Source organism: Asterias rubens, chromosome 2 (genome assembly GCF_902459465.1).
Source record: "Asterias rubens chromosome 2, eAstRub1.3, whole genome shotgun sequence".
In the NCBI taxonomy this organism is placed as follows: Eukaryota; Metazoa; Echinodermata; class Asteroidea; order Forcipulatida; family Asteriidae; genus Asterias; species Asterias rubens.
Window position 1 is genome coordinate 23,835,569 of NC_047063.1, and position 25,585 is coordinate 23,861,153.

General features: G+C 38.8%; 1 protein-coding gene across 1 annotated transcript; it reads right to left on the bottom strand.

Annotated features, from left to right (window-relative positions):
- Positions 1-410: 410 nt before the first annotated feature.
- LOC117307009 lies at positions 411-23,574 on the bottom strand. Its single transcript, XM_033791632.1, has 4 exons — positions 23,369-23,574; positions 4,369-5,058; positions 3,069-3,193; positions 411-502 (listed from the first exon to the last, which is right to left on the bottom strand). Exons 2-4 carry the CDS (start codon positions 4,921-4,923, stop codon positions 481-483), a joined length of 702 nt encoding a protein of 233 aa, XP_033647523.1. The 5' UTR covers positions 4,924-5,058; positions 23,369-23,574; the 3' UTR covers positions 411-480.
- Positions 23,575-25,585: the final 2,011 nt, after the last annotated feature.

The window sequence follows — 25,585 nt, forward strand, 5'->3', positions numbered from 1 at the left end:
ATATTTTGTTTAAACCATAACACAAAACCTGACTTTTTGAAGCGAAATAGTGACTCTGAGGAATTGTAACTCCCGCCTGCACCAAACCCTACACGGAATACCAATTTAAAACAAAAAACACACACAAAAACCCCACAAATACGGCAAAGCTTGGGCTCGAGGCGTTTCCCTGTTTAGACTGGGCCACTGTGCCATCATCGTATCCAGATGGAGAAAGACATTCAGTATATATTTCAATTTAGCCTTAAGGGGCTTAATTCACGGCGGTGTTCTCAAGCCGCGGTTTGGTTCCCTGGTGGACTTGTCGTGTACTTAAACACAGTACATTACACGTTTTTAGAATCCAGTAAAGCAGACAAGAAAGGCTGACGAAATTGGGACTATACATGATTTGTGTGTATACTTTCCATCTCGGTCACATTACAAAAGGCGTCGTCGAGTCCTGGAGAGATTTTCTTGGTGGCGAAGGCATTAATCTCTTTAAAGAAATCCAGCGAAGTGCCTGAAAGGGAGTAAGAAAGAAATAAGAAGAATAACAAGAAAAAGGAAGGGTTTAATATGACAGGATTAATTAATTATTCAAACTTGAAATTGAAAGGAAATGGACTGGATGTGGGAAACGGTTACTTATTCAGTAGTAATCCATGCGCCTTAGCGCCATGCGTTTGGTATTTATTGCCAGTTGTGATAAAAAGCCTTGTATTTTCGATTCTAGCAGATTAGGTTCAACCGGGAAGATAGTTTCACCAGAAATTGTCAAGGGCATTTTAAAATATTCATCGCTGGGCTTCACTACGAATTCATCGAGCGAAAAAACGGATGTCACCCTGTTGCCCTTTAACACACAGTATAGGCATCCAGGAAAGAAAGGCATTCTTCTGTTTTTATATTAAAGAGCGAAGTTTTGTTCATGTCAGGTTGCCTCTGCCTTTCACCTCTATTAGTCTAGTCAATCTAAGCCAAAATATGGCCTGACCTAGACAAAATCGCAGCAGAAATGATTTTTTATTGCAAGGGTCTCCTGAAACCCTCTAAAACAACATATCCAAAAAGTAGAAAAAAGTAAGCAGGGGAATTATGCATTATTTGCATTAATTAAAAATTACCGTTTTCCCCCTAAAATACTTAATATGCACACACTATACAAAGTAGATTTTTATTTTTTGTTTACATGATTTTTTTTTCATGGAAAATGGTCACTAAATATTTTCCAAACAAAAATGAGCAAAAAACAAATCCAAGATGACGACACTTTTTCAAGATGGCCGCAATTTGCAATGTGCAATGTGCACTGGCAATGTTTTTCTGTGTAAATTTGTAATAAATTTATCTTAAGTTCACTTCTGTAGTGCGTTATTAGCTGGGATCCATGGGAGATCAGTGAGTTTTTCTTACTGAATGGATTTCCCAGGATAAACAAGAAATAAAGAAATAAATAAATAAATTTCCCCGCCAAAACCGTCTTATCGGCAGTTAACATAAATGTAAGAAAACTATACAATCTATTTGTAGGTGATCCGATGCAAATGTAAACAGAGACCGTGATACCCGGAGATGTACCTGCAGAAGCTGGGCTTGTTTAGAAGTGTTTGGCGAATGCAAGGGAATAAACTGTACGAATTCTCCTTAGGTAGTCATTGACACATTAAGCGAGGAGCTCTAATTTTGCCCCGTTTTAGTTCTCAAAACGTTTAAAACCATGTATTGAAGGTAGTGTTATATCAAAATCCTTTGCATACCAATTCAAATGCAAACATCGCGCTGTGTCTTTTCTGAATCTGTGTCTCCTATAAGTGTAATCAAGTTGATAGTTGTTTATTTGAATACCATTGTCAATGGTCTGTAAAATAGGATTATTAAAAGTATAGTTTGTAAACTGTGTGGGTTTCCCTGGAGGGGTTTTCCCGCCCACATCTAAAACTGAAGTTTCTTCATTGTCTGTGTATTACATGTTTTCGTGGTGTTTCCGATAGGATGTTTGCCGACTCAAGTTCTAAACTTCAGAGGGAGCCGTTTCTCACAATGTGTTATACCATCAACCTCTCCCAAATACTCGTCACCAAGAAAGGTTTTATGCTAATAATTATTTTGAGTAATTACCAAAAGTGTCCACTGCCTTTAAATGTGTAGTGAGAACAATATTACTATTAGTAATATTGTTCTCACTAGTACGGCACTAAGGTAAAGTGGTGAAATTGTGCCTATGATGAGCTACAACATGGACATTTAGCTATACAGTCAAAGTCTGACACAGGAAGTATACATGTGGCCCATCGCAGACTTTGTCCTTGATAATTACAAGGTTAAATACAGAGCAATGTGTTCAAAATGGCTGCCATTGCTTGTTCTTCTAAACCTACATTTTAAAATAGCACTATAACATCTTTCTCGTGATGTACTCTGACTTTGTGAAAAAATCACTGCTTTGTATCATCAATGTTGCCTATACCCTGCCGTAAATGTAACTCATACCTTGCAATAATATAGTTAGTGAGATTTCGTTTTCAATTCTATATCAGCAATTTGTCGCCAGTGATAGATGACTTCCCCCCCATGTTGAATACACAATGGAAACATTGAATGTGTGTATAGAGCCAAAATGGCTCATCAGGGGTGGTGTTCACATCCCATTTCCACGACACTTCGTGATAGTCATGAATTTAGCAAATTCAAAGGCACTGGACACAAATTCAAATGCACTGGACACGTTTGGTATTTGTCAGTTTTCTAAATTGGTGTATCCCAACATATGCACAAAATAACAAACCTGTGAAAAGTTGAACTCTTGGTGATTTGAATTGCAAGAAAAAAATTGAAAAAAAAACACCCCTGTTGCACATTTAAGTGACGCCTAAAAATGGCTCCAGACCTGAAGTCTTTTTAATACTTAAGTGAGAAATTATCTCTTTTTCAAAACTATTCAGGGGGAGCCGTTTCTTACAATGTTTTATACTATACCAACAGCTGTCCATTGCTCGTTACCAAGTAAGTCGTAATTCTAACAAATATCTTGATTAATTACCAATAGTGCCCAGTGCCTTCAAATAACGTTATCAGTTTCTACTCACTGGTCTGCTTCTTCACCCGCCACGCATTGACTTGTACTTCTCGAGCAATGGAACGCTCTGCAACCTCGACAGTCGCTGTTTTGTGTGCACGAATTTCCAACAATATCATCGCTGCACTTCGTAAGCTGAAAATAAAACATATACACCAAGCGGAGAAAGGGGTAAAATAATAATAATAATTGTGGTTTTCTTATAATAAGTAGCGCACATGTCCGTCACTCAGTGATGCTCCTGGCGCTGTAACATACACTACTTCCTGCAAGATGTGGGACTACGTTTGAATTATTAGACTTAATTCTGATTGCACCATGTAATGTTTTTACAAGGTGCTGTGGCGCAAGTTGCTGCCGATCGGACCATGAACACCGGGGCGAACCCCTTCTCTTTTCGATAAATGCACTGGGTTATTTTACATGCGGGACCAACGGCTTAACGTCCCATCCGAAGGACGAAGCAATGGTAATGTGTCTTGCTTAAGGACACAAGTAGTTTAGATATCCAAACAAACTTGGGCAGGAAGTTTTCTTTTTGAACGGAACATGATGAAAACAGTCACATGGGATAATGTGTAAATACTGATGTTTTAAGAAATAAATACAAATACAAATAAATAAATCAATAAATAGTGAAATCATTTCATTAAGTGTATTTACCCCCGCTCATTTTAAACAGATAAGCGGCAAATTTAAACAGCACTTAATGTTATTTCACGCCAAATAAAAAGCTTTCCAAATAGTCATTCAACACGGTATATGCGCAAGCATTTTTTTCTTTTGCAACATTGTTATTACAACAAGTTAAGCATTAAACTTTTAGGTTAAAACGATCCATGCACTCTAACAGCCTTCAAATCTGCAGCAGATTCACAGATGGTACACGAAAAATATTTTTGGCTGGTAACCTTATTCTGGTGCGCAACAGTTTGTTGTGCTTAGCTACTGTTTGTGCTTAACCAGCTCTAGAGAAATTGGGCACGAGTACTCATTCCCCCATCCCTTTTGAGAAGAGGAGTAATTTTAATTTTTAATTTTTTTTTAAAGAGCAGATGAGGGTGTTCAGATGGCCCACCACAAGTGACAGAAGTTGTAGTGTCCAATACTGTATCGCATCACCCTTTAGATACAGCATGTAGTGCAATATTATCTGCCGCACCATTGAGCTTAAGTACAGGATGTGAAATAAACACATACAGTTTTACATGGAATAAAGTGCAGTTACTAAATTCAGCTCTCCAGTTTGTCTTTATATGATTAGACCCTTTACAAACTAGAAAAGAACACCGCAGAAGTGACAAACTTACAGGCTCTCTAAAGTCTCCCCACGCCGAGAAAGAGTCGTCGTCTGCATCCTGGCTACCGTAATCCCAATCATCACCTCCCCACTCCTCAGTCGGGTTCCCTGCCGGCTCATGCGGCGGCTCCACCTCCTCCTCCCCGTCCCTCGTCCCTCCAGCACCCATCAGTTCAGAGAACCAGAAGGGCTGCTGCGCCCACACGCCCGCCTCCCGGACTCCCTTGTCCAACAGGTCCTTCTCAACCCTAGCGTGGATGTCCTTCCTCGGTATGATGGAAAGCGATGGGAGATCCCCGATGTCCATGGCTCGCTCCTGCATCTTGTGTAGACTCTTCCAGACAGGAAAGCTGTTAAAGCGTCTCTCCCTGATCGACCGAAGGTTCCTTAGGTTCCTGAGGCCTGAGGTGATAACGGCACCCCTCATGGCTAGTCTCTCTAAGACGTTCGGAGGGGACCGTCGGTGGGTTTCCTGCTGGCTCTGGCGACATCCCTTCGGCCTCGCCGTCGCGCTGGCCATGAGTAGGGCACAAAGGAGATAGGCTACAAATAAACTCTTAACCATTTTGGTTTGAGGTTTTGTATGTTTATTGTATGGTTTACAGTTTACTGTGTTTAAATCAATTATTAATTTGGTATGCTCCCGAGAGAATGTCTCTGAGTCCTCTCTCTCGATACGATTTGATGGTGTGGTTTCCTCCTGTAAATGAAAAACAAATTTTAACAAATAAACAAACAAATAAATAAACAATTAATTCACATGTTGTGACTTTAAAGGCAGTGGTCACTATTGGTAATTGTCAAAGACTAGCCTTCAAAATGGTGTATCTCAACATATGCATAAAATAACAAACCTGTGAAAATTTGAGCTAAATCGGTCATCGAACTTGCGAGATAATAATGAAAGAAGAAAAAAACACCCTTGCCAAACGAAGTTGTGTGCGTTTAGATGGTTAATTTAGAGATCTAAAGTTCTAAATTTGAGGTCTCGAAATCAAATTCGTGGAAAATTACTTCTTTGTCGAAACTATGGCACTTCAGAGGGAGCCGTTTCTCACAACGTTTTACACCATTAACCTCTCCCCATTACTCGTCACCAAGAAAGGTTTTATGCTAATAATTATTTTGAGTAATTACCAATAGTGTCCACTGCCTTTAAAGACAGGGTGAGATAAAACCATCGAGACTTTGGAAGGGGCTCTGTTACAGGAATTGCCATAAAGTCATAATATCAAAGGAAGAATAAATTCGGAGGAACAAAGTGTTGTTTTTCGACCTTTGCAACTTTTTGGCAGTTGGAGAAATTACTGCTTGGGACGAATACCCCCATGTGTTTTTTGTACCATTTTACAACTATGTTGAATCTCAAATGGCGAGCATTTTCAAATGAGCACATATAACGCCTTTAAGTTTTCACAAAGTTTTACTATTTTTGAAGCTCACTTAACCGTCTCAAATTAAGGTATACTATTCCAAGCTGTTTGCATGACCCCTTGAATACCACAAACCACAAAGTGATCCGGACGTTGTTCCCGAGTGCACCTTAACGACTTCGGCATGACGTAAAACATCACGTCATTGAAACGTAAACAGTTACAACATCAAAACCTAAACAGTTACGTCGCAACATAACCGGATATACCTCGGTGGTATGGTATAACGTAAACATTTAACAACACATAAGCAAATCATTTATCTCAAGTTTTTACCTTTTACCCATGCCCAACCCTAACCATCATTCTAAGCGTAGGCCCAAACACAGCTTTATACCTTAAATTCGATTAGTATAGGAACTCCCCACGGAGACATCGAAGGTATAACTGTTTTTAAGCTCCTTACGTCGATTTCACCAAACTCTTCCTAACTTAGGATTAATCATGGGACTAGGACGATATAAGTTCCGTTTTCATAGACGTTACTGACGCATTAAACCCATCCTAAGTTAGGACGAGTTACTCGTCCTAGCTCGAGATGTAGGATTAATCCTGGCGTTCCATGAAACCGGCTGCCGGGCCTTTTGAACGCTTCCGTCGTTCGTAAATAAATCTGATATAATGGTCCTTTCAATTTGCTGGTGCATCAAACCTGACGTGAGGAAAGATTGAGAAGCGCCTAAGGTGGTGGAAACCACTGTATAGGCCAGGCCTATTGTACAAAACCTGATGCAGTGACGACGCCTATATGTAAGGTCAGAGAGGTCACAGTAAAAGGCCGATACCAAATGAACACAATCATCCTTTCTAAGTATTGGATTGGCTCTTAGACAAGAGGGGGGGGGGGGCACGAACTGTAATCATTTAGACGGTCCGGCTAGGTTTACTACAACTCCGTCTTTAGAAGCGTGACTCAGCGAGAAGCGAAGTAATAGTCCGGCTTTGCTGATCTGGCGAGATGATTTCTTGAGGATGTTTGGAGAGGCAAAGCTCGTTCCTGCATCAATCCAAAGTACCTCGGGGGTACTTATTGATACACTCGAGATTGAGTGAGGCTCATCTCGTAACCTTCTTCGATTATTAAAGATAATCCTATTTTATTTTTTATTTTGTTTGCACATTTGTATTCACCACGTTAGGTATTAGGGACTGGAGCGTAGCTTTCATGGGTTTACCTGTTCACTGTACACCTGCGGCGTGGTACAACCTCCTATAACTAAAATGAAGTGTCCCAAACCGAAGCCTACAGTAAAACCTTTTTGTTTTGTAGTTGTGTTTTGAAAACTTTACTCCATTCAGATGAAAATGAATATTTCACCAAGAACCGAAACGAAAAAACAAGTACCGAGTGATGACCCCCAGATAGAACATTCACGTATAGGTTTGTATAGTGATTATCTACCATTTTTTGCATCGATTTCTGCACAGTAGGCATTCACGTAGGTTTATACAGTGATAAATCTACCTTCGATATTTGCTGTATAAACCTATGTGAATGTCTCACATCCAATATAAAACTATAACGTGACTGTAATTATTTGTAAGAAGCTGTAGTGTAAAAGAGAAGTAAAAATTATATTGATCTGGTGAACGTTTTCAACATTTCGATTCTATGGGCCAAAACCCTGTCAGACACTGGACTAGAGTTAATTGTGTCGTCCATGGTGTGACGTTATACAGCAACACGAAGCTACCATTCAGCACGTACCCACACGTGATGTTGCATTTTCTCGCGGGACTTCTCTCTGCCTTGCCCAGAGAACATCCCTGTGTCTATTTGCAAGACAAGACAAAGCGTCTATATTAAAACTTCCCTTTCAATCTCAGATTGACTTCACACTGGTGATTAGATTGTAGGCCATGGATTTTGTAATTGGTTTTCCCGCCATTTGTCTGAATGGTGTGACGTGAACTCTCTGTGTTAACACACAGGGTGAATGATATTTCATTGCTACCACTAAAGTTACGGGATTAGAGTCAAATCAGTTGGCTTTTTTATACAGTACAGTGCATTCATACACAAAGAGCGGTCCTTCCTCTTGTTGTGATTCATATACCGTACTAGTATTCAAGATGCACAGTGGGTCAATGATGGCATACCAGATGGATACCATTGTTTTATTAAAGACACTGGACACTATTGGTAATCGTCAAAGACAATTCTTCTCACTTGGTGTATCTCAACATATGCATAAAATAACAAACCTGTGAAAATGTGAGCTCAATCGGTTGTCGAAGTTGCGAGATAATAATGAAAGAAAAAAAACACCCTTGTCACACAAAGTTGTGTGCTTTCAGATGCTTGAATTCTAAACTCAAATTCTTAACTTGAGGTCTCGAAATCAAATTCGTCGAAAAGTACTTCTTTTTCTCGAAAGCTACATTTCTTCAGAGGGAGCCGTTTCTCAGAATGTTTTATACTATCAACCTCTCCCCATTACTCGCTACCAAGTAAGGTTTTATGATAATTATTTTGAGTAATTACCAATAGTGTCCACTGCCTTTAAAGCCATTATACACTTTCGGTACAGACAAAAAAAAGTTCACAGATTTACAAATAATTTGCAGGGTTTACAGAAGGTAATGGTGAAAGACTTCTCTTGAAATATTGATTCATGAAATGATTTACTTTTTGAGAAAACATTAAAACAATATCAAGAACACATTCATTCACTGATGAATAATCCAGTTAGGATTTGTAAAGTTTTGCACACTCAGCTACATCTTTCGAGACAACACCCTTATTTAATATCCCTGAATATTGAGGTATTCGATCAGTGCATCATACCTGTCCTATCGTAGGGTGCCGAGACATGGACAACTATCAAACTCAATCAAACAAGAACAAAAACGTGGTAAATTTTCCTGATTTTGGGCGATTTATAATGTGCACCATCTATAGGGTTTTCATCATTAGTATTCTTTAAACATTCCCAGTTAATGATTTACTCATACTTGTTCCCGCAAGTTTACTATTTATTATAGTTTGCTCCTGTTCTTCAAACATGTTGTCGCTACATTCTCTTCCACATTCTAAGCATGACATCCGATGTCGTTCCCTGAAGATGATTTTTATATTGAATAATATTCTCCCTTTTTCCTAATACGATCGGAGCATACTGATCGAAACATTGAGTCGTTAACCATCGGATCTTTTCAGAACCAATAATACTGCTCCAAAAGATATTCAAACGGTGTTACCACAAACTTCTCATAGTTGTACTTCCTTCTGAAATTAAAGTGTGATGTTTTAAAATCAACTCATCCCTTACCTTTACTTTACGTCCTCGATCTATTATCTTATTAGCACAAACCAAAACTGAATTGAGAAGTTGTTGGTGAAGTCTGAACTGCTGCGACGGAAAGACCGGCAGCCTTCAATAGACAACAACCAAATCACAAAGGAGGAGGAGTGTGTTTCGTTCAAGGCTCGACGTCAGTTTTGACCCCACCGAAAACAACAATCTCTGGATTTGTTGATATCATGGTGTTATCGCGAGGATTACGAAGAGATACCGGACTCTGGGAGGGGTGGGGGTTATTATCTAAACATCTGACGTCACTCTTCGAGACTCGTGAATAACACCAGAGAGTGTCCTCAATCCTAAATAATAATAATAATAAGACTTGTAATGCGCACATATCCACCCTGCTGGGTGTTCAAGGCGCAGTAAAACCAAAAACAAAACAAAAACTAGACATAAGAATTTGTTTGATAACAAATTCGAGGTGTTCGGATTTCTGGCCTGAATTAACGAGCCATCACTTTTTAAGTTTAGTTGACTGTGGAGATAGTGAGCTATGCTGTGTGTTATTGTGAAAACAAAGTGAATAGCTATTAAATAACCTTTTTTCTAAGCGTTTTTTAGAACTTCCAGTTTAGACAGGTGAAAAGGTCAATACAAGGTCATCAACATATTCTTTTTTGTGAAGTATGTGGAGCCCTTTCATATGGTGTATATTGTCGAGATGGCTTGTGTAGTTAAGGAAATATGAATTTATGAATATTGACGACTAGAAGAGACTAGATGTACAAACTTATACTTCCGGGTTCGACCGGAAATGAAGGTCAAATGAGGTCACACATTGTAAACATTTGTAGAATCGTCGAAGGGCCTTAAAATTAAGTTATTATATTAATACACAAAATAATATTATTCAGATACGATTTTTTATAAAACAAACTACTACTTCCGGTTTCGACCGGAAGTAAAGGTCAAATGGGGTCACACCCTGTGTAAGATTTGTTTAATACTTCATGACCTTTCATATGGTGTAAAGATCACGTATGTAGCATATCTGATTCTGGAGATATGAGTATTTTAATAAAAAACTTCAATTTAATATAATGACGTCATCGATGACGTCATCATTCCAAATTTTTTTCTTTGTCATATACACGCTTTGGTCTAAGTACGTGGTAAGTTTCAAGTCCGTACATGCTGTATTTTTTGAGATAGCAAAATAATTTTTGTTTCGACCTCGTGTACCATTTTCGTTGTGACGTAGCTATGACGTCACACATTATATTTTTAGAATGCTCTTGAGTTTAAAAAATTTTTATGCATTGGACATTTTTTCATATTTTTATTCACTTAGGCTCTAGAGCCCAAAATAACATGATTTGTTACTTTAACTTCCGGTTTCGACCGGAAGTAAAGGTCAAATGGGGTCACGTTGTGCACCGCATTTGTAGATCTTTATAAGAGGTTTTATGTAAAAAAAGAATCTTGAACGTAGCTCTTTTGGTTTTGAAGATATGATTTTTCTAATTATTTAAGGTTTATTTCACGTTTATTTAACGTAATGACGTCATCCATGACGTCACCATTCCAAAAAAGTTGCGGTGCCGTCTACTCACCGAGGTTGATGTTCATGAGAAGTTTCAAGTTCATACAAGTTTCAGTTTTTCTCAAAATTGGCGGAGAACGTTCAGGCAGAAGAAGAAGACGGAGAAAAAAAAAAAAAAAAAAAAAAAAAAAAACTTAACAATAACAATAGGTTTTCGGCTAAAAGCCGAACACCTAACAAAACACAACACACAGAAAAACAGACACAACAAAATTAGTCATTGAAAACCTGTGACATAAGATAAGTTTTAAGAAGAGACTTGAATTTTGCGGTACAAACACAAGATCGAAGATTAAGTGGTAGAGAGTTCCAGATGCGTGGCGCGGCTGAAGAAAAAGACCTGTCACCCCATGAGTGTCGAGACTTGGGTTCAATGAGAAGCATGGAACTTGATCGAAGATTCCTGGATGGGGTGTAAACTTGAAGCAGTTCAGAAATATAGTGGGGAGCCTTGCCATTTAGAGCTTTGTGGACAATGAGCATCAGCTTGAAGATGATTCGTTGAGAGATAGGGAGCCAGTGTAGTTGTTTCAGAATGGGGGTGATAGAACAGGATTTTCTAGACAGTGTCACAATGCGGGCAGCAGTATTTTGGAGCCGTTGAAGTCGGGAAATCTGGTTGTTAGGAAGACTGTAGAGAAGTGCATTGCCGTTGTCAAGACGAGAAGTAACAAATGCGTGAATGACCTTTTCAGTGGCACTTTTGTCCAGTACTTGCGAATCTTACCTATTTTCCTGATGTGATATGATGATAAACGAACAATATTGTTGATGTGTGGCTGAAGTGTCATCGATGAATCAAAAATAACCCCCAAGTTCCGAGCTTTCAGCGAGGGAGCTATCCGAGCATCACCGATGGAGATGTATGGCACTGAAACCTTAGTTAACTGTTGACGTGACCCAAATAAAAGGAACTCTGTCTTATCATCATTTAACTTCAGGAAGTTTTGTTGTGTCCAACGTCGAATCTCTTGGATGCATTTGTCAAGTCTTGCAATAGATGAATTGGCGTTTTCTTGAGAAGATTTAAACGTGATGTATAGCTGAGTGTCGTCTGCGTACACATGGTAATTCAGATTAAATTTGAGGATGATGTCACGAATCGGTAAAGTGTACAGCGTAAACCACTGCGGGCCGAGTACAGACCCCTGTGGCACAGAGTAGTTCAAAACAACAGGGTCGGATATCGCAGTGCCAATACATACATGCTGAGTTCTATTGTGGAGATACGATTTGCACCATGCTAGGGCTGTGTCCTCTATGCCAAGGTGATTCTGGAGCCGAGAGAGAAGGATGTTATGATCAACAGGGTCAAAAGCAGCACTCAAGTCTAGCAGGACTAGTGCTGTAAGGTTACCATTGTCCATAGAAGAGAGAATATCGTTGCTCACACGGACTAGTGCAGCCTCGGTCCCATGGAAAGGCTTGTATGCTGACTGGAACACGTCGGACAGGTTGAAAGTATGAATGTGATCAGAAATAGCCCTCTTCGTGTTCCCTTATCAATCAGTCACCAGTCATTGTCAGAAGATATTCCGTTAGCAGTCATCTTCTGAATCAACCTCGTGGATGTCGAAATGATGTGGCAACCCATTACGTGTTTCGCTTCATCTGTAGATGGCTCATGATTTGTGGCAGTAGCAGGAGATGACATAATGGGGGAGAGAGAGAGTGGGGGGGGGGTTGTATGATAGAAACCCCTGTTCTATCATAGGCCCTTTTCGAAACCACGGCTAAGGCTCCAGATTCGGCCCAGGCTAGCTTCGCTTAGAGGTTGTTTGACGTGCATGCTTGATGTACGTGCTCAGGGCCAATTACTACAACAACACAACAAGCTTGCTAAGCACAAACAAGAATAGTATTGCATTAAGTTACATTATTGTGACTGGCACCTAAGCAGTTTTGGCCTTGCAATTTTGCTTAGCAAAGCATTTTTCAAGCAGTGTTTGCTACTTATCTTTCATAAAACTGTTCTCCCCCAAACTGCTTAGCGCAACGCTGATACCTTCAACGCCCCATCCCACGAATAGATTACAAATATTATTACAATAATTAAAGGGTCTATGTACTTTTTGTAGGACAAAAAACACAATGTCTACAGATTTACACTAAACTTACACCGTTTGAAGATAATGATGGTAGAAAGCTTCCCTGAAAATATTAGTTGCTGAGGTGCTGTAGTTCTTTCAGAAACAAGTAAAACAATATCATGAACATAATATTTTCGTCTCAGTGATCATGAGACGACAATTATTTTAGCATGTAAAATCGTATTTTCGTGACATCGTTTTACTCATTTCTCAAAAACTACAGCACCTCAGCAACTAATATTTTGAGGTACGCTTTCTACTTTCATTATCTTCAAACGGTGCACGTTTAATGTAAATCTGTGGACAATGTGTTTTGTGTTACAAAAAGTACCCAAATCCTTTAAGGGGCCACTGTCCTTTTATTTTATTAATCTCATTTTATCTGAGTTTCGAGTATCCACAAAGGGGCACGTAATATGGGGCGAAATAATTGTTGTGACCCCTTTATATTGTCTGCCACGACATTCAAGCAAACGTGTTGACGCAATCCAATCAGCTATTACTGTGATTGTTTGTGCAGACTGGTTGCAGGTTTAAGGCACTGGACACGTTCGGTATTGTCAAAGACCATTTGTTTCAGTTGGTGTCATGCATAAAATAACAAATCTGTGAACACTTTGGCTCGATTGGTCGTCGAACTGCAAAAACAATGAAAGATAAAAGCCCACAATTGTTGATAAGTTTGTGTGCTTTCAGATGCATGAGAGAGTCTTCAGGCTTAGTTTGAAGTTTTTCTCACATTCAAATATTATTTAGTGAGAAATTACTTCTTTCTCATCAACTACGTCACTTTAGAGGGAGTTCGTTTCCCACAATATTTAAACTATCAACAGCTCCCCTTTCGTCATTACCAAGTAAGTAGTAATGTCTGTAGGCTTTCATAAAACAAAACAGTTAAAAACCCTGGCCCTACCTCAAAAAATACTTAAAATACTCACAATTATTATAATTTTTTGTTGGCAGAAAATGACCAAACGCTGGATGGAGAACATGGCCCCATTTCAAAGAACTGCTTAATCACAACAAGTAAGCTAAGCACAACAAAACTATTCTAACCAGCGTAAGGTTACCAGCCGAAAGACCAAGTAACATGTGTAGCAGTTTCTGAATTGTATCCTGTTTATTTTTGCTAAGCAGGAATTTGTCGGCTTAAATAGCTCTATGGGTCGCACAATGCAGACAACAACAATATTTATATGGGGGCGTAGCAGTTTGGGTCAGCATGAAACAAACTAGTTTAGTGCACCCGCCAACAGATAGGCCTGTGGTGTAAACGCATAATCCTGTCAAGTGTTTTAGTTTGAGGACCATAGGTTTTCCCGGTCAATTTCAGCAAAAATCCATTCATTTTAGCTCCTGGCTCATTCATTTTCGTTTTGAAAATGAATGCACTTTGAATCAGCATTCAAGAGTTAAAAGGAGTTATTCAATGGACACTTTTTAAGCGTTGGTATCCGCCGCAAGTGGCTCTCGTGGCGCTGCTCTACAAAAGAACAACCAACAAGCAATGAGAGTAGCATTAGAATTAGAAATGGAATAAGAATATTTTAGTTTCCGCTTAACATAAAAGACAAATAAATTTAACAAAATGCTTCTCTATGTAGATAAGTTTTTAAACTTTCCTTGAATATTTCAAGTGAGTTTTAGAAAGTTTTCCAGTTTGAGGTAGTTCCAAAGCCTCAGTGCTATGCTCCGACCCCCCCCCAGTATAGTACAGTAGTTATGAATAGTTCCTTCAGCATAACTTACAATTGGGTCTTATATGGAAATACTAATAAGCAGAGTTTCTTACCCAACACAAGTTACTGATTTATAAAACTCAGTTCGGTAATCATGCAGTGTATATATCTGCTCTCCCATTAATTTGGCAAACTCTCCGGAAATTGATATGTTATTGAACAGAAGACAATACAAAAATCCTAGGAAATTATTGTCCCGTCGGACTTTTCATTTAGCAATTTTGCCCGAGACAAATGTAATTAAAGTCGAAAACATCATTATGAATTTGCCGATAAACCTGCAAGTGTGATTTCAGATGTAAGTATAGATGAGCTGTTGAAGCCCACTTGATTGTCTGGGGAAATCAAAGAGGTGTGGTGTGTTGAATCAAACATTAATTCAATTGAGTTTATTGACACTGTGAGTTCCCCGGAAGAGTTTGGAGGGCCGGGGTGGAGGGGGTGAGGGTGAAGGGGGGGGGGGGGAGGAGTGGATAGATGAGTTGGGAATGGCCCTCGAGGATATGGGTACAGATTGGGAGCCCGGAAGGGTGGGGAGGGTGTTGGTGGAGTACATTTGGGGAGGGATATGTGTTCGAAGGGTGAATGGGATGTTGATTAGGTGGGTATGGTGGGGGGGGGGGGGGGGGGGCAGTGTATGGAGGGTATGGATTGGAAGGGTACATACAAAATGAAATGTGACCCCTCCCCCCTAAACTAGCTGTCAGCAGCAAATCTGGTATTTGAATTTCACGTATAGCTGAGAGACCATGCAAATTTATTTTGAGTATTTTTGAATATTTGGCGTTAATTAATGAGGTTTGTATTCCTGGTGTTGTGCACCATGAAGCAGCGCTGTATACTGCCCCCAGTGGCGCATGTGTATTTATATACATTTTTTTCTGGCAACATGGATCGAGTTTCAACCACCTTTCCAGCAGCTGGGCAGGAGTGGCTTATCTTCAGGGGATATGTCCACTTTGGCTATTGATGGTAAATGAAATGCTCTTTGCGCTGTCATGGCAGGAAAACGCACAAATCTATAGTTTGCTCAGTTCATGCAAGCAAGCACTTCTGCAGTTATACCATCACCATTCTATCATCTATTTTTTTAAACTGTAATCCACAGAAAACCATCATGAACCACTAAGTCCTCTTCGGGGGGGGGGGGCTGGTTTGGGATAACTTGTCGTGGCTCTGTATCAGCGCGAAAAATGTGAACGGAAATGATCTTGTTTAATCGTTCTGTTTAATGTAATGAGCTGACTTTCAATTGAAAGATGCCCATGAAATCTATGCTCTTCAAAGAAGTGCTTTCCACGCAGCAATCCACTGCTGCAGTAGGATTTTGTAAATGATAATTTGTTTTTATATTTGGTAACCAATGAAATGCTTTTAAAGTGTTTGAGTTTCATGGTCAAATTTTCCTCCTCTGAAACGAACACGTGCAGCTGTATTTTCAGCCGGTTTTAAGGCATAAGACACTATTTGTAGTTACTAAAAAAAACTTGTTAACATAAAAACTTACTAGGTATCAAGCAATGGAAAGCTGTTGATAGTATAACACATTGTAAGAAACGGCTCCCTCTGAAGTAACGTAGTTTTTGAGAAAGAAGTAATTTATAACAAATTTTAAAAAGATTGAATTCGGGACCTCAGCTGAGGTCCCGAATTCAAGGCATCTGAAAGCACACAACTTTTGGGACAAGGGTGTTTTTTCTTTCATTATTCTCTCGCAACTTCGACGACCACTATGTATGCATAAGTTGAGATACACCAATAAGTGAGAAGACTGGTCTTTGACAATAACGTGTCCAGTGCCTTTGCTTCTTCACGGGACAATGTGTTATACCATTATTGCCCAGCTGTGTGATCCAGGTGTCTCTCCCATACTATGAAAAATACAGTTCTTCTATGTATTTTCAGGTCGTACAAGAATAGTTGCAATTAGGTGTTATTCTGGTTTCGTCATATTTTTATATGTAGGATTTGAAACTTTTGCATGGTGGAAATACGATATGGAAACGTTTGCGGTAACACCATGTTATGACTATCTCTTATGAGTTCGGGTGGTTCTGAAAAGAACCGTTGGTTTCAACTCACTGGTTGAAACCCGACGAGTTAAAACCAACGATTCTTAGAGTTGAAACAAATGGTTCTTTTCAGAACCGCCCTAACTCATCATGGTGTAACCGCAAACCTTTCATTATCATAGGAAAAAAGTAAAAAGTAAAAACACGCATAACAGATACATTAACAAACATTTACTTCAACATTATGACATGCATATAAGACATAAAGAACTGCCAGATTACAAAAAGGAGCCAAATCGCTTTACAAAGTAAAAATCTAGAAGCAAGCATACATGTTAAAAAATGGTATTCGGGTCACGTGAACAGTCCGTGACATTAGCAGCGTGATTACGCGCAGTATCCGTGTCCTATTTAAAAATCGATCACGTTCTGAACGTGCAGTTCATGACGATAAATGATATTGATAAGCGTTATGGTGTAGATTTGTTAAATATTTTTGTTTTCATTTTAAAAACATCTACATCTACGTGATCAGACACCGACGATCGCTGCGATATTATCAAGACGGCACTCTGGTATAGAAGTTCGCATGGCCTACTTTAAAGGCAAGGTATTAAACCTTCAGTTTTCAACTTTTGCAGAGAGATCATTCTCCGTATATGGCTCAAAAATGTGGAATAATCTTCCTGTACAAATACGAATTGCCAGCTCACTTACATTATTCAAGACACTCCTTAAAGACAGTGGACACTATTGGTTATTACTCAAAATAATTATTGGCATAAAACCTTTCTTGGTGACGAGTAATAGCGAGAGGTTGATGGTATAAAACATTGTGAGAAACGGCTCCCTCTGAAGTGCCATATTTTCGAGAAAGAAGTAATTTTCCACGAATTTGATTTCGATACCTCAGATTTAGAACTTGAGGTCTCGAAATCAAGAAACTGAAAGCACACAACTCCCTGTGACAGGGGTGTTTTTTCTTTCATTATTATCTCGCAACTTCGACGACCAATTGATCTCAAATTTCAAGAGGTTTGCACATGTTGTGATACAGCTGGTGGGAAGACTGGTCTTTGACAATTACCGAAATAAGTGTCCATAGTGTCTCTAAAGCAAACTTGTGATGTTGGCCCTCTACAAATGACGTTTGATTGGTGATTGATTGATATCATTACCATACAATTCAATTCAATACACGTTTATAAACGTTTACAATCAGTTACATCTGAGATCCACTCTCCAAAAGTATCTTATTCTGTTGTCATCAAGGGATGTTCAAAAGCTCGCATAATCCCTTTTTAAAAGAAGTAGGTTTCTTCATTGTATAAACGAAATTCGTCCAACCAAGTTTTTATAGTGTTATTATAGGTCATGTTAAGAAAAACAACTGCGGGCAAAATTTCAAAACAGATTTGCTGTTACTCTTAAAGGATTAACTTGTTGTTGATGTTGGACTCTGTAAACTAACCACAGTTACGTCATTTCTCGCACGCTCACAATAATCATAAATACATGTTTTCGACAGGAAAGCACTTTGACAAAAATACTAAAATACGACGGGGTACTGGTGTGTTTGTTTAAGGGAATTGCGCGGTTTTCCCCACGGGCTTCGTGCAGTGTTTTACCATTTTGCTTACAACTTTTGAAAATTGAGTTGATTTTGTTTTTAAAAGTTCTTCTGAGAGACCTTTTGGTAAGCCTTATATGTAGAACAAATAATTGATGTCTTGATATAGGGTTTGGTTGTTTTGCAGCTCTCGAGGTTTGCATCGTTGTTTTTCCTTGTTTTATGTGAGGAGACTAAGTTCTTGAACAAAGTAAACAATGATGCCCTTTTGTGCGGCAAACATAAATATTGATTGTTATTACCCTGCTATTTTATTTATATACCTTTGGGAAAACAAGTGAAGCTCAAACTTGAGCATGTTAAAATATATAATTTTAGAACCATTTGGTCATCGAAGCTGCAGGAGAATGGAAAAAACAACGAAACAAGAACACCCTCCCATTGTTGCACAAATTATTGTGCTTTCAGATGCGTAACAAAAGGCTTCAGCTGAAGTTTTCAAATACTTGAGTGAGAAATTTCCTCTTTCTTAAAAACTAGATTACTCCAGAGGTAGCCGTTTCTCACATTGTTTATTTTAACTGGGTAAGAAGTATGCCTACAGCATCTTTGGATAGTTTAAGCCATTTTGAAAAATATCCATCTTGAAGTTGTAGGCCTACTGCGGTTATGGAAAAAAATATCACTTTTTATCCCCATAAGTTTGTATCTGATAAGCTTTACTGACAGATTTGTTTATCAGATTGCATAAACTTTTCCAATTGCAGATTATTCTTCCTACGTTGACATCAACCTCTCCGGATATTTGGCGATATCTCGAAATGAATTTTTCACAGGTTATTGTTATCAACAACTATATAGTTTTTAAACAAAATACAATCCCAAACCGCAGTGAATACGTCAGAATTCCTCTCATTATCAAGAAAGCCTACGTCAAAACAACAAAAATCATCATAAAGACGCCCTTTCTTTTGAAACGTATTACTTTCCTAAATTAAAAGGCTTTTGGCGGAAGAAGAAAAAACAATTCCTAAAAACAAAATGTGACCAGATGGATTTATCACTTGTAGGTCTTCCTTCCGAATCTGGCACTAAGCTTTTCACAACAAGTTTGTGAGACAAATTTTAGACCACTTGCATTGGCTGTCGTCTTTGTAGAAACGTGCTTGCGTGAAAGGCTATATTATACACTGCTCTAGAATTGCAAAGGTCGTGGGTTCGAATCCCACCCGAGTAAAATGCCTGTGATTTTTTTCACAGGACTCGGGAAAGTACTGAGTATACAGTGCTACACACGTCGGTGTATATGGGTAAAAAAACAAAAACTAATATTCTTTATCCCCGTGCAAATTTAACATCTATTAAAAAATCAATAAGGCTATACTCATTGGTAAGATTCCATCTAGATGGACGTTAAAAAAAAATTGTAAATTGACATCGGGGATAAAGAATAATATTATTCGTTTTTATACCCGTGATGTGTGTTAGCACTGTATAATCGGTCGGGCGATGTATTCTTGTTTTTGATGTACGACATTTTGCGGTATGTTTGATCCTTGAAGGATTATGTTCATAAATTGTTTTTACTTTGCCGACTTAATGCTGATTTATAGGGCACATTTTCAATAATTAAGACGCATGTGAAATATTCAGCTGATTTACAGTATCTACTCGTAATTACTTGTATTTTGATTCATGTTAGTTTGGGTCACACAGAGCGGAGACTTGACTCTACAATCGTTGTCTACCGCGCTTTCTCTTTAACTCTCTAATAACCGCAAATCTTAAAGATTATTCTGATAAAGTCAAAATATTAATCAGTCGAAGTACAGCATTTGGGTATGCGGATAATGAACAGATTTTTATCAAGAGTATCAATTTGTATAATCACCCATGCAAAAATTACGATTCTTTTCGGAATATAATAAGTGTTGTATTAAAGACAGTGGACACTATTGGTAATGTACAAAGACCAGTCTTCTCACTTGGTGTACATCAACTGATGCATAAATTCAACTGATGCGCAAACCTGTGAAATTTTGAGCTCGATTGTCGTCGTATAGTTGCGAGATAACTATGAAAGAAAAATACCCTTGTCACACGAAGTTGTGTGCTTTAAGATGCTTGATTTCGAGACCCCAAATTTTAAACTTGAGGTCTCGAAATCAAATTCGGGGAATATTACTTCTTTCTCGAAAACTACGCCACTTCAGAGGGAGCTGTTTCTCACAATGTTTTATACTATCAACCTCTCCCGTTACTCAATATCAAGGAGGTTTTATGCTGATAATTATTTTGAGTAATTACCAATAGTGTCCACTGCCTTTAACATAACAAAGAGGGGAATGGAGATGTCATCTCAACCAAGAAAAGTAAGTCTACCAATTTTTCAAATGTAGCCATTGCTGTTACCCATTGTCTTAACTCAAATAAGCACTTCACGGAAGATTAAGTGATTCGAGAACACTGTCAGTGTTGCATCGGGAATAAAGGAATATTAATTTTGGTTTTTACCCAAAATTAATATTCTTTATTCCCGATGCAAATTTAACATCTCTTATATCGTTGCGGTACCCGCTGCCAAAATATAGGATTCGAACTGCCTCTATGCTACCGGGCAACCTCGGTAGTCTAGATAAGACACTGCGAGAATTTCAAGGGTAGTGGGGTCGAATCCCACCCGAGTAACATGCCTGTGATATTTGTTCACAGGACTCGGGGAAAAGTACTCGAGATTACAGTGCTAACACACATCGTTGTATGGGTAAAAACACATAAAAAATATACATTGCCAGCGTTGTTTCCTTCACTAAAAGAGCGGAAACATTTTGCATGATAATTACTGTTTCCATAATATTGTGTTTAGATTGGGCGTTAGTTTGTGTTTTCACTTAGGCTATAATATGAAGTCTTCACAAAGTATATTTGTTTTAAGGGTGTTGGACATTACAGTGCCAGCAACTGTTTTTTTAGCAAAACAAATTTTGTAAAAAAAAAATGTCTCTTTAAGCATGATGTACACGCATTCCTCCACCTTTGAAAGAAAGACAATACGAACATTACAGGAAGTTATGCACGGCGAACCGACAACGAATTGTAATTGAAATGTCAATGCCCGCCTGAAAAGAGGTTTTACAGTCGACTTACTAAAACAAAAAACCTTCTTCAGAATACAGTAATTGAAAATGCCTCACACCATGAGCTATTTGCCCTCATGGAATTTCATCCACAAAACAAAATGCTTGCTAAAACTTGATTGACATCTCCATTGAACATTGAATTTCAGGTATTTACCTCGCTAACTTGGAATTTATCCATCCATATTCCTTCATTGTGATAATTAAAATGTCACTGTATTGAGTGAAATGAAGCCTAGTTGACAGAGACATTACGAAAGGTGACACTCTTTTCGTTTTCATCTATAATTAAACAGGGCATCTGGATCTGAATTATTTAGTCGGCAAAGCATCCTGATGGAAACATCACACCAATTTTTGTTACAGAAGAAAATGAAGAAGTTTCAGTAGTAGACGTGGGAAGAAAACTCGAATAGGGAAAGCCCACGCAGTCAGTAATGGACTGAAAAACCCATTCCTCATATAAGGCTCCGGTTCGGGCACCAAGGTCTACCAGAGGTGTATATTTTCCCCAAATCAATCAACGGACAGTGTAATTAAAACACCTTTCACAATTACTATACAATGCATGTGTAAATGTCATGTGGGCCCTCCAAATTATCTAAAGCAATCCATAAATGTTCTGGCACCTCATTTCTGATGATGAATACTCTAATCTATCAGATGACAAACACAATTGTCATGGGATTAATAAGCACTTCACATTATCTGTGTTCTTTTTTGCGTGGGATTTCACGCTTTTAAAGGCAGTGGACACTATTGGTAATTACTCAAAATAATTATTAGCATAAAACTTTTCTTGGTGATGAGTAATGGGGAGAGGTTGATGGTATAAAACCTTGTGAGAAAAAGCTCCCTCTGAAGTGCCATAGTTTTGGAGAAAGAAGTAGTTTTCCAGAAATTTGATTTCGAGACCTCAAGTTTAAAACTTGAGGTCTCGAAATCAACCATCTAAACGCACACAACTTCGTGTGACAAAGGTGTTTTCTTCTTTCATTATTATCTCGCAACTTTGATGACCGATTGAGCTCAAATTTTCACAGGTTAGTTATTTTATGCATATGTTGAGATACACCAACTGTGAAGGCTGGTCTTTGACAATTACCAATAGTGTCCACTGTCTTTAAACCAACGGTTCTTTTCAGAACCACCCCAACTCATTATTAGAGATAGTCATTACATGGTGTTACCGCAAACCTGCGTAACTTTTCACCAACGCTGGGAATTCCACCTGTTACTTTATTTTGCCTTCTTCTCCCCGTGGTCACCGATCTTATGTGTATCAGACTAAAGGTTCATCACCGAGAGGTAATACGGTATAAGAAGAAGAAGAAGAAAAACAGAAGCAAGAAACTAGATATACTGCTCGGTAACTTACCTGACCGTGTTCTGCTCGAGAATCACACCAGTGCTATACAGTGCTAGCCTATATTATTTCCATGAGGACGTGAACTTCTGAAAGTCTACACCATTGATACGACATACAGTAACAGATCACGAAAGTACTATATCCTCATGACACACGAATTAACTTCTGAATATATATCGCGATAATATAGGAAGTAACAATAATACTGCTTAAATTGTACTTCCTTGAGAACACGCACCTCTGAAAGTCTAACCACTACATGAAGTACTACTAACGTACTAAATTATATCCTCATGATACACGAATTAACTTCTGAAAATAAATCGTGATTCGATAGAACAGGAAGCAACATAAGTCCTATAATTCTATCCCTATGAAGTAACCAGAAAGTGCTTAATTTCTGCTTAATATTGAGAACATGCACTTCTTCAAGTCTATACCTCCACATGAAGCAAACATATCTCACTAGCATGCTATATCCTTATGAGAGGAAATGCATTTCTGAGAATCTCTATATGTGTATAATAGAGGAAGCAACAGATCACAGAAGAGCTTTAAATTAACCCCGAGAACATGAACGTCTGAAGAAAGAAAAAATTTAACTCAACATTATAATACAGGAAGTTACAGATCATTTTAGTGTAACATCTTCATCTCCGCGAGGACATGAACTTCTCAAGAAGAACAAAATCAACCTGCATATAATAATACAGGACGTTACAGATCACAGTGTGATAATTTTATTTTCAGCGAAGACATGATCAGAGCTTCTGAAAATCTATAATGAACACAGGAAGTTAGTTTCTTACCTGGCTATCCGGTCTTAATACCTGCCTCCCCACATCAGCATTCAGACCTCAACTGCCTCTCTCTTTATCTTTCTCTTACAAACCGTCTCCACGTCACCGTCTCTGAAGATACACACTCGGTAATCCCTACTTCGGTGTCTTCTTAATAGTCACCGGTGAGCAGCTCATCTCTCCTCGACCAACTTAGAGCGAGTGACGTTCCTCAACCCTAGACGCGAGTGTTTTTATCGTCCTGGCTGGCGAGCCGCCCTTCCTCCTCCACGCTCGGAGGGGGGCTCCCGTTGTGTTTGTTATTATTACAGGGTGGATGATCATCAGTGGAGCAGAGTGTCACGACCACCTATTCATCACTCTGTGCGTAGTCAGGATTTCTTTTTGTTAAAGGGGATCAGTGATGTCCTTGATCAAAAGAAAATCATTTTCGAAGAAAGTTAACAGTGACAACATTGTTGGTTTATGTATTTATTTACTTATCAGTTTGTTTATCCATATTAGGCTACAACGATCACTATGGCTGTTACACTTGATTGTGGTTAACACACATAGTTAACAAACAGGCGTCAACAGGCGTCAATTAACGAGGTCATGTTAATTTCTTCATAGGGGAGGGGCTAGATGTAGAATACACGAAGGTGCAGGGCAAGGAAAAGCGTATAATTATTGGAGGGATGAGAAAAGAAGGATAGATGGGTGCATGCGAGATTAATTCATTATTTTGTTTTATTATTAAAAGGCAGTGGACACTATTGGTAATTACTCAAAATAATTAACATCATAAAACCTTTCTTGGTAACGAGTAATGGGGAGAGGTTGAGAGTCAGTATAAAACATTGTGAGAAACGTCTCCCTCTGAAGTATCGTAGTATTTAATAGGGAAAGAAGTAATTTTCCACGAGTTTGATTTCGGGACCGACAGCTGAAGGAAGTGGGTGAATTATAAAAAAAAAAAAAAAGGGGGGGGGGATGAAGGACGAGCACTTAAACGTTTTCGGGCGTGAATGCGATCTGTACACAGAACCAAACCAATAACATCTTTGAAATTTTCAAACAGCCGTTAAATGGCTACTTGTGGCATTATTCAAATATATTTTTTAGACACGTGGTTAAAAAACAAAAACAATGGTGTTTTCTGACGTTATTCTCTCGCAACTCGGACGACCATTTGAGCTCAAACTTTCACAGGTTTGTTATTTTATGCAAATGTTGAGATACACCAAGGGAGGGACTGGTCATTGACAGTTACCATTAGTGCCCAGTGCCTTTAACTACTGAAGAAGCGAATTACCTTGATGATCACTGCAAGGCGGCAATTGTCGATAGCTAATACACGAAGGCCCAAAATATCTTCAAATTGAGCATGATTTTGATTGTACTGGGGGAAGGGGGCGTTCATGTTTGAAGCTTCAGGGATTCCTCGTTAACTAATTGGTTTAAAGATAATAGATCCCAAACATTTATCGGTTCCTGCAAACACGACTTGTTATCAATCATACTTCACACGAATGCCTGGAAGGACGAGATTTAAACCCTTCTCTTTAGAACGAAGCCCCCGGGGAACCTAGGGTGCGTTTCATGATCGAAACCAATACCTGTTTTGGTTGAATTGGCCATGGTTAATTCTTCCTCCATGGTTATAGTCACTGGCCACTGACCGAAGCAGTTACAGTTACAGCCGCGAAAACGCACCCCTGCTAATCCCTAACTCCGGCTGCAGTCTCCAGATACCCAAACAGCGGGGGAGGGGGGAGGTGGGGGTGTGATGAGTGATCAGATAGAGTGTGGATATAGTGTGGGGTGCTCATTCGTGTAATGTTACGGAAACCGATGGGAAAAGGGAAAACATAGAATCATTTGATAGAGTATAACACGCGTGCGGTTAAAGGCACTGGCCATTTGGTAACTACTCAAAATAATTGTTAACACAGAAACTTACTTTGTGCAGGGACGAAGGAAAGAACAAAATAATGCATTTTTGAGAATGTGAGAACCAAACGTCTCGATGAGCAGTTTGGTCGGAATGCGCTAAATTCATTATAGTTCTTTAATAACCCAAGAATGTGTTCTAATTTGAATCAGGGATTAAACATAATTGGTTTTTGAAAGAGTATGTATTTCATTCTTCAGCGACTGCTTAATAATGTCTCTGGCGATCAAATGTTTTAGTGCCGCGTAATCAACGATTCTCCAATCAAATTACAATGGTATATTGTTATATAA

Excerpts from the sequence above, each read along its gene's own strand:
- LOC117307009 (XM_033791632.1), bottom strand. The coding sequence starts at position 4,923 with ATGGTTAAGAGTTTATTTGTAGCCTATCTCCTTTGTGCCCTACTCATG. Across the intron at positions 3,194-4,368 it reads GGGGAGACTTTAGAGAGCCT|CTTACGAAGTGCAGCGATGA; the intron begins GTAAGTTTGTCA and ends TTTTATTTTCAG. Across the intron at positions 503-3,068 it reads GCGGGTGAAGAAGCAGACCA|GCACTTCGCTGGATTTCTTT; the intron begins GTGAGTAGAAAC and ends ACTCCCTTTCAG.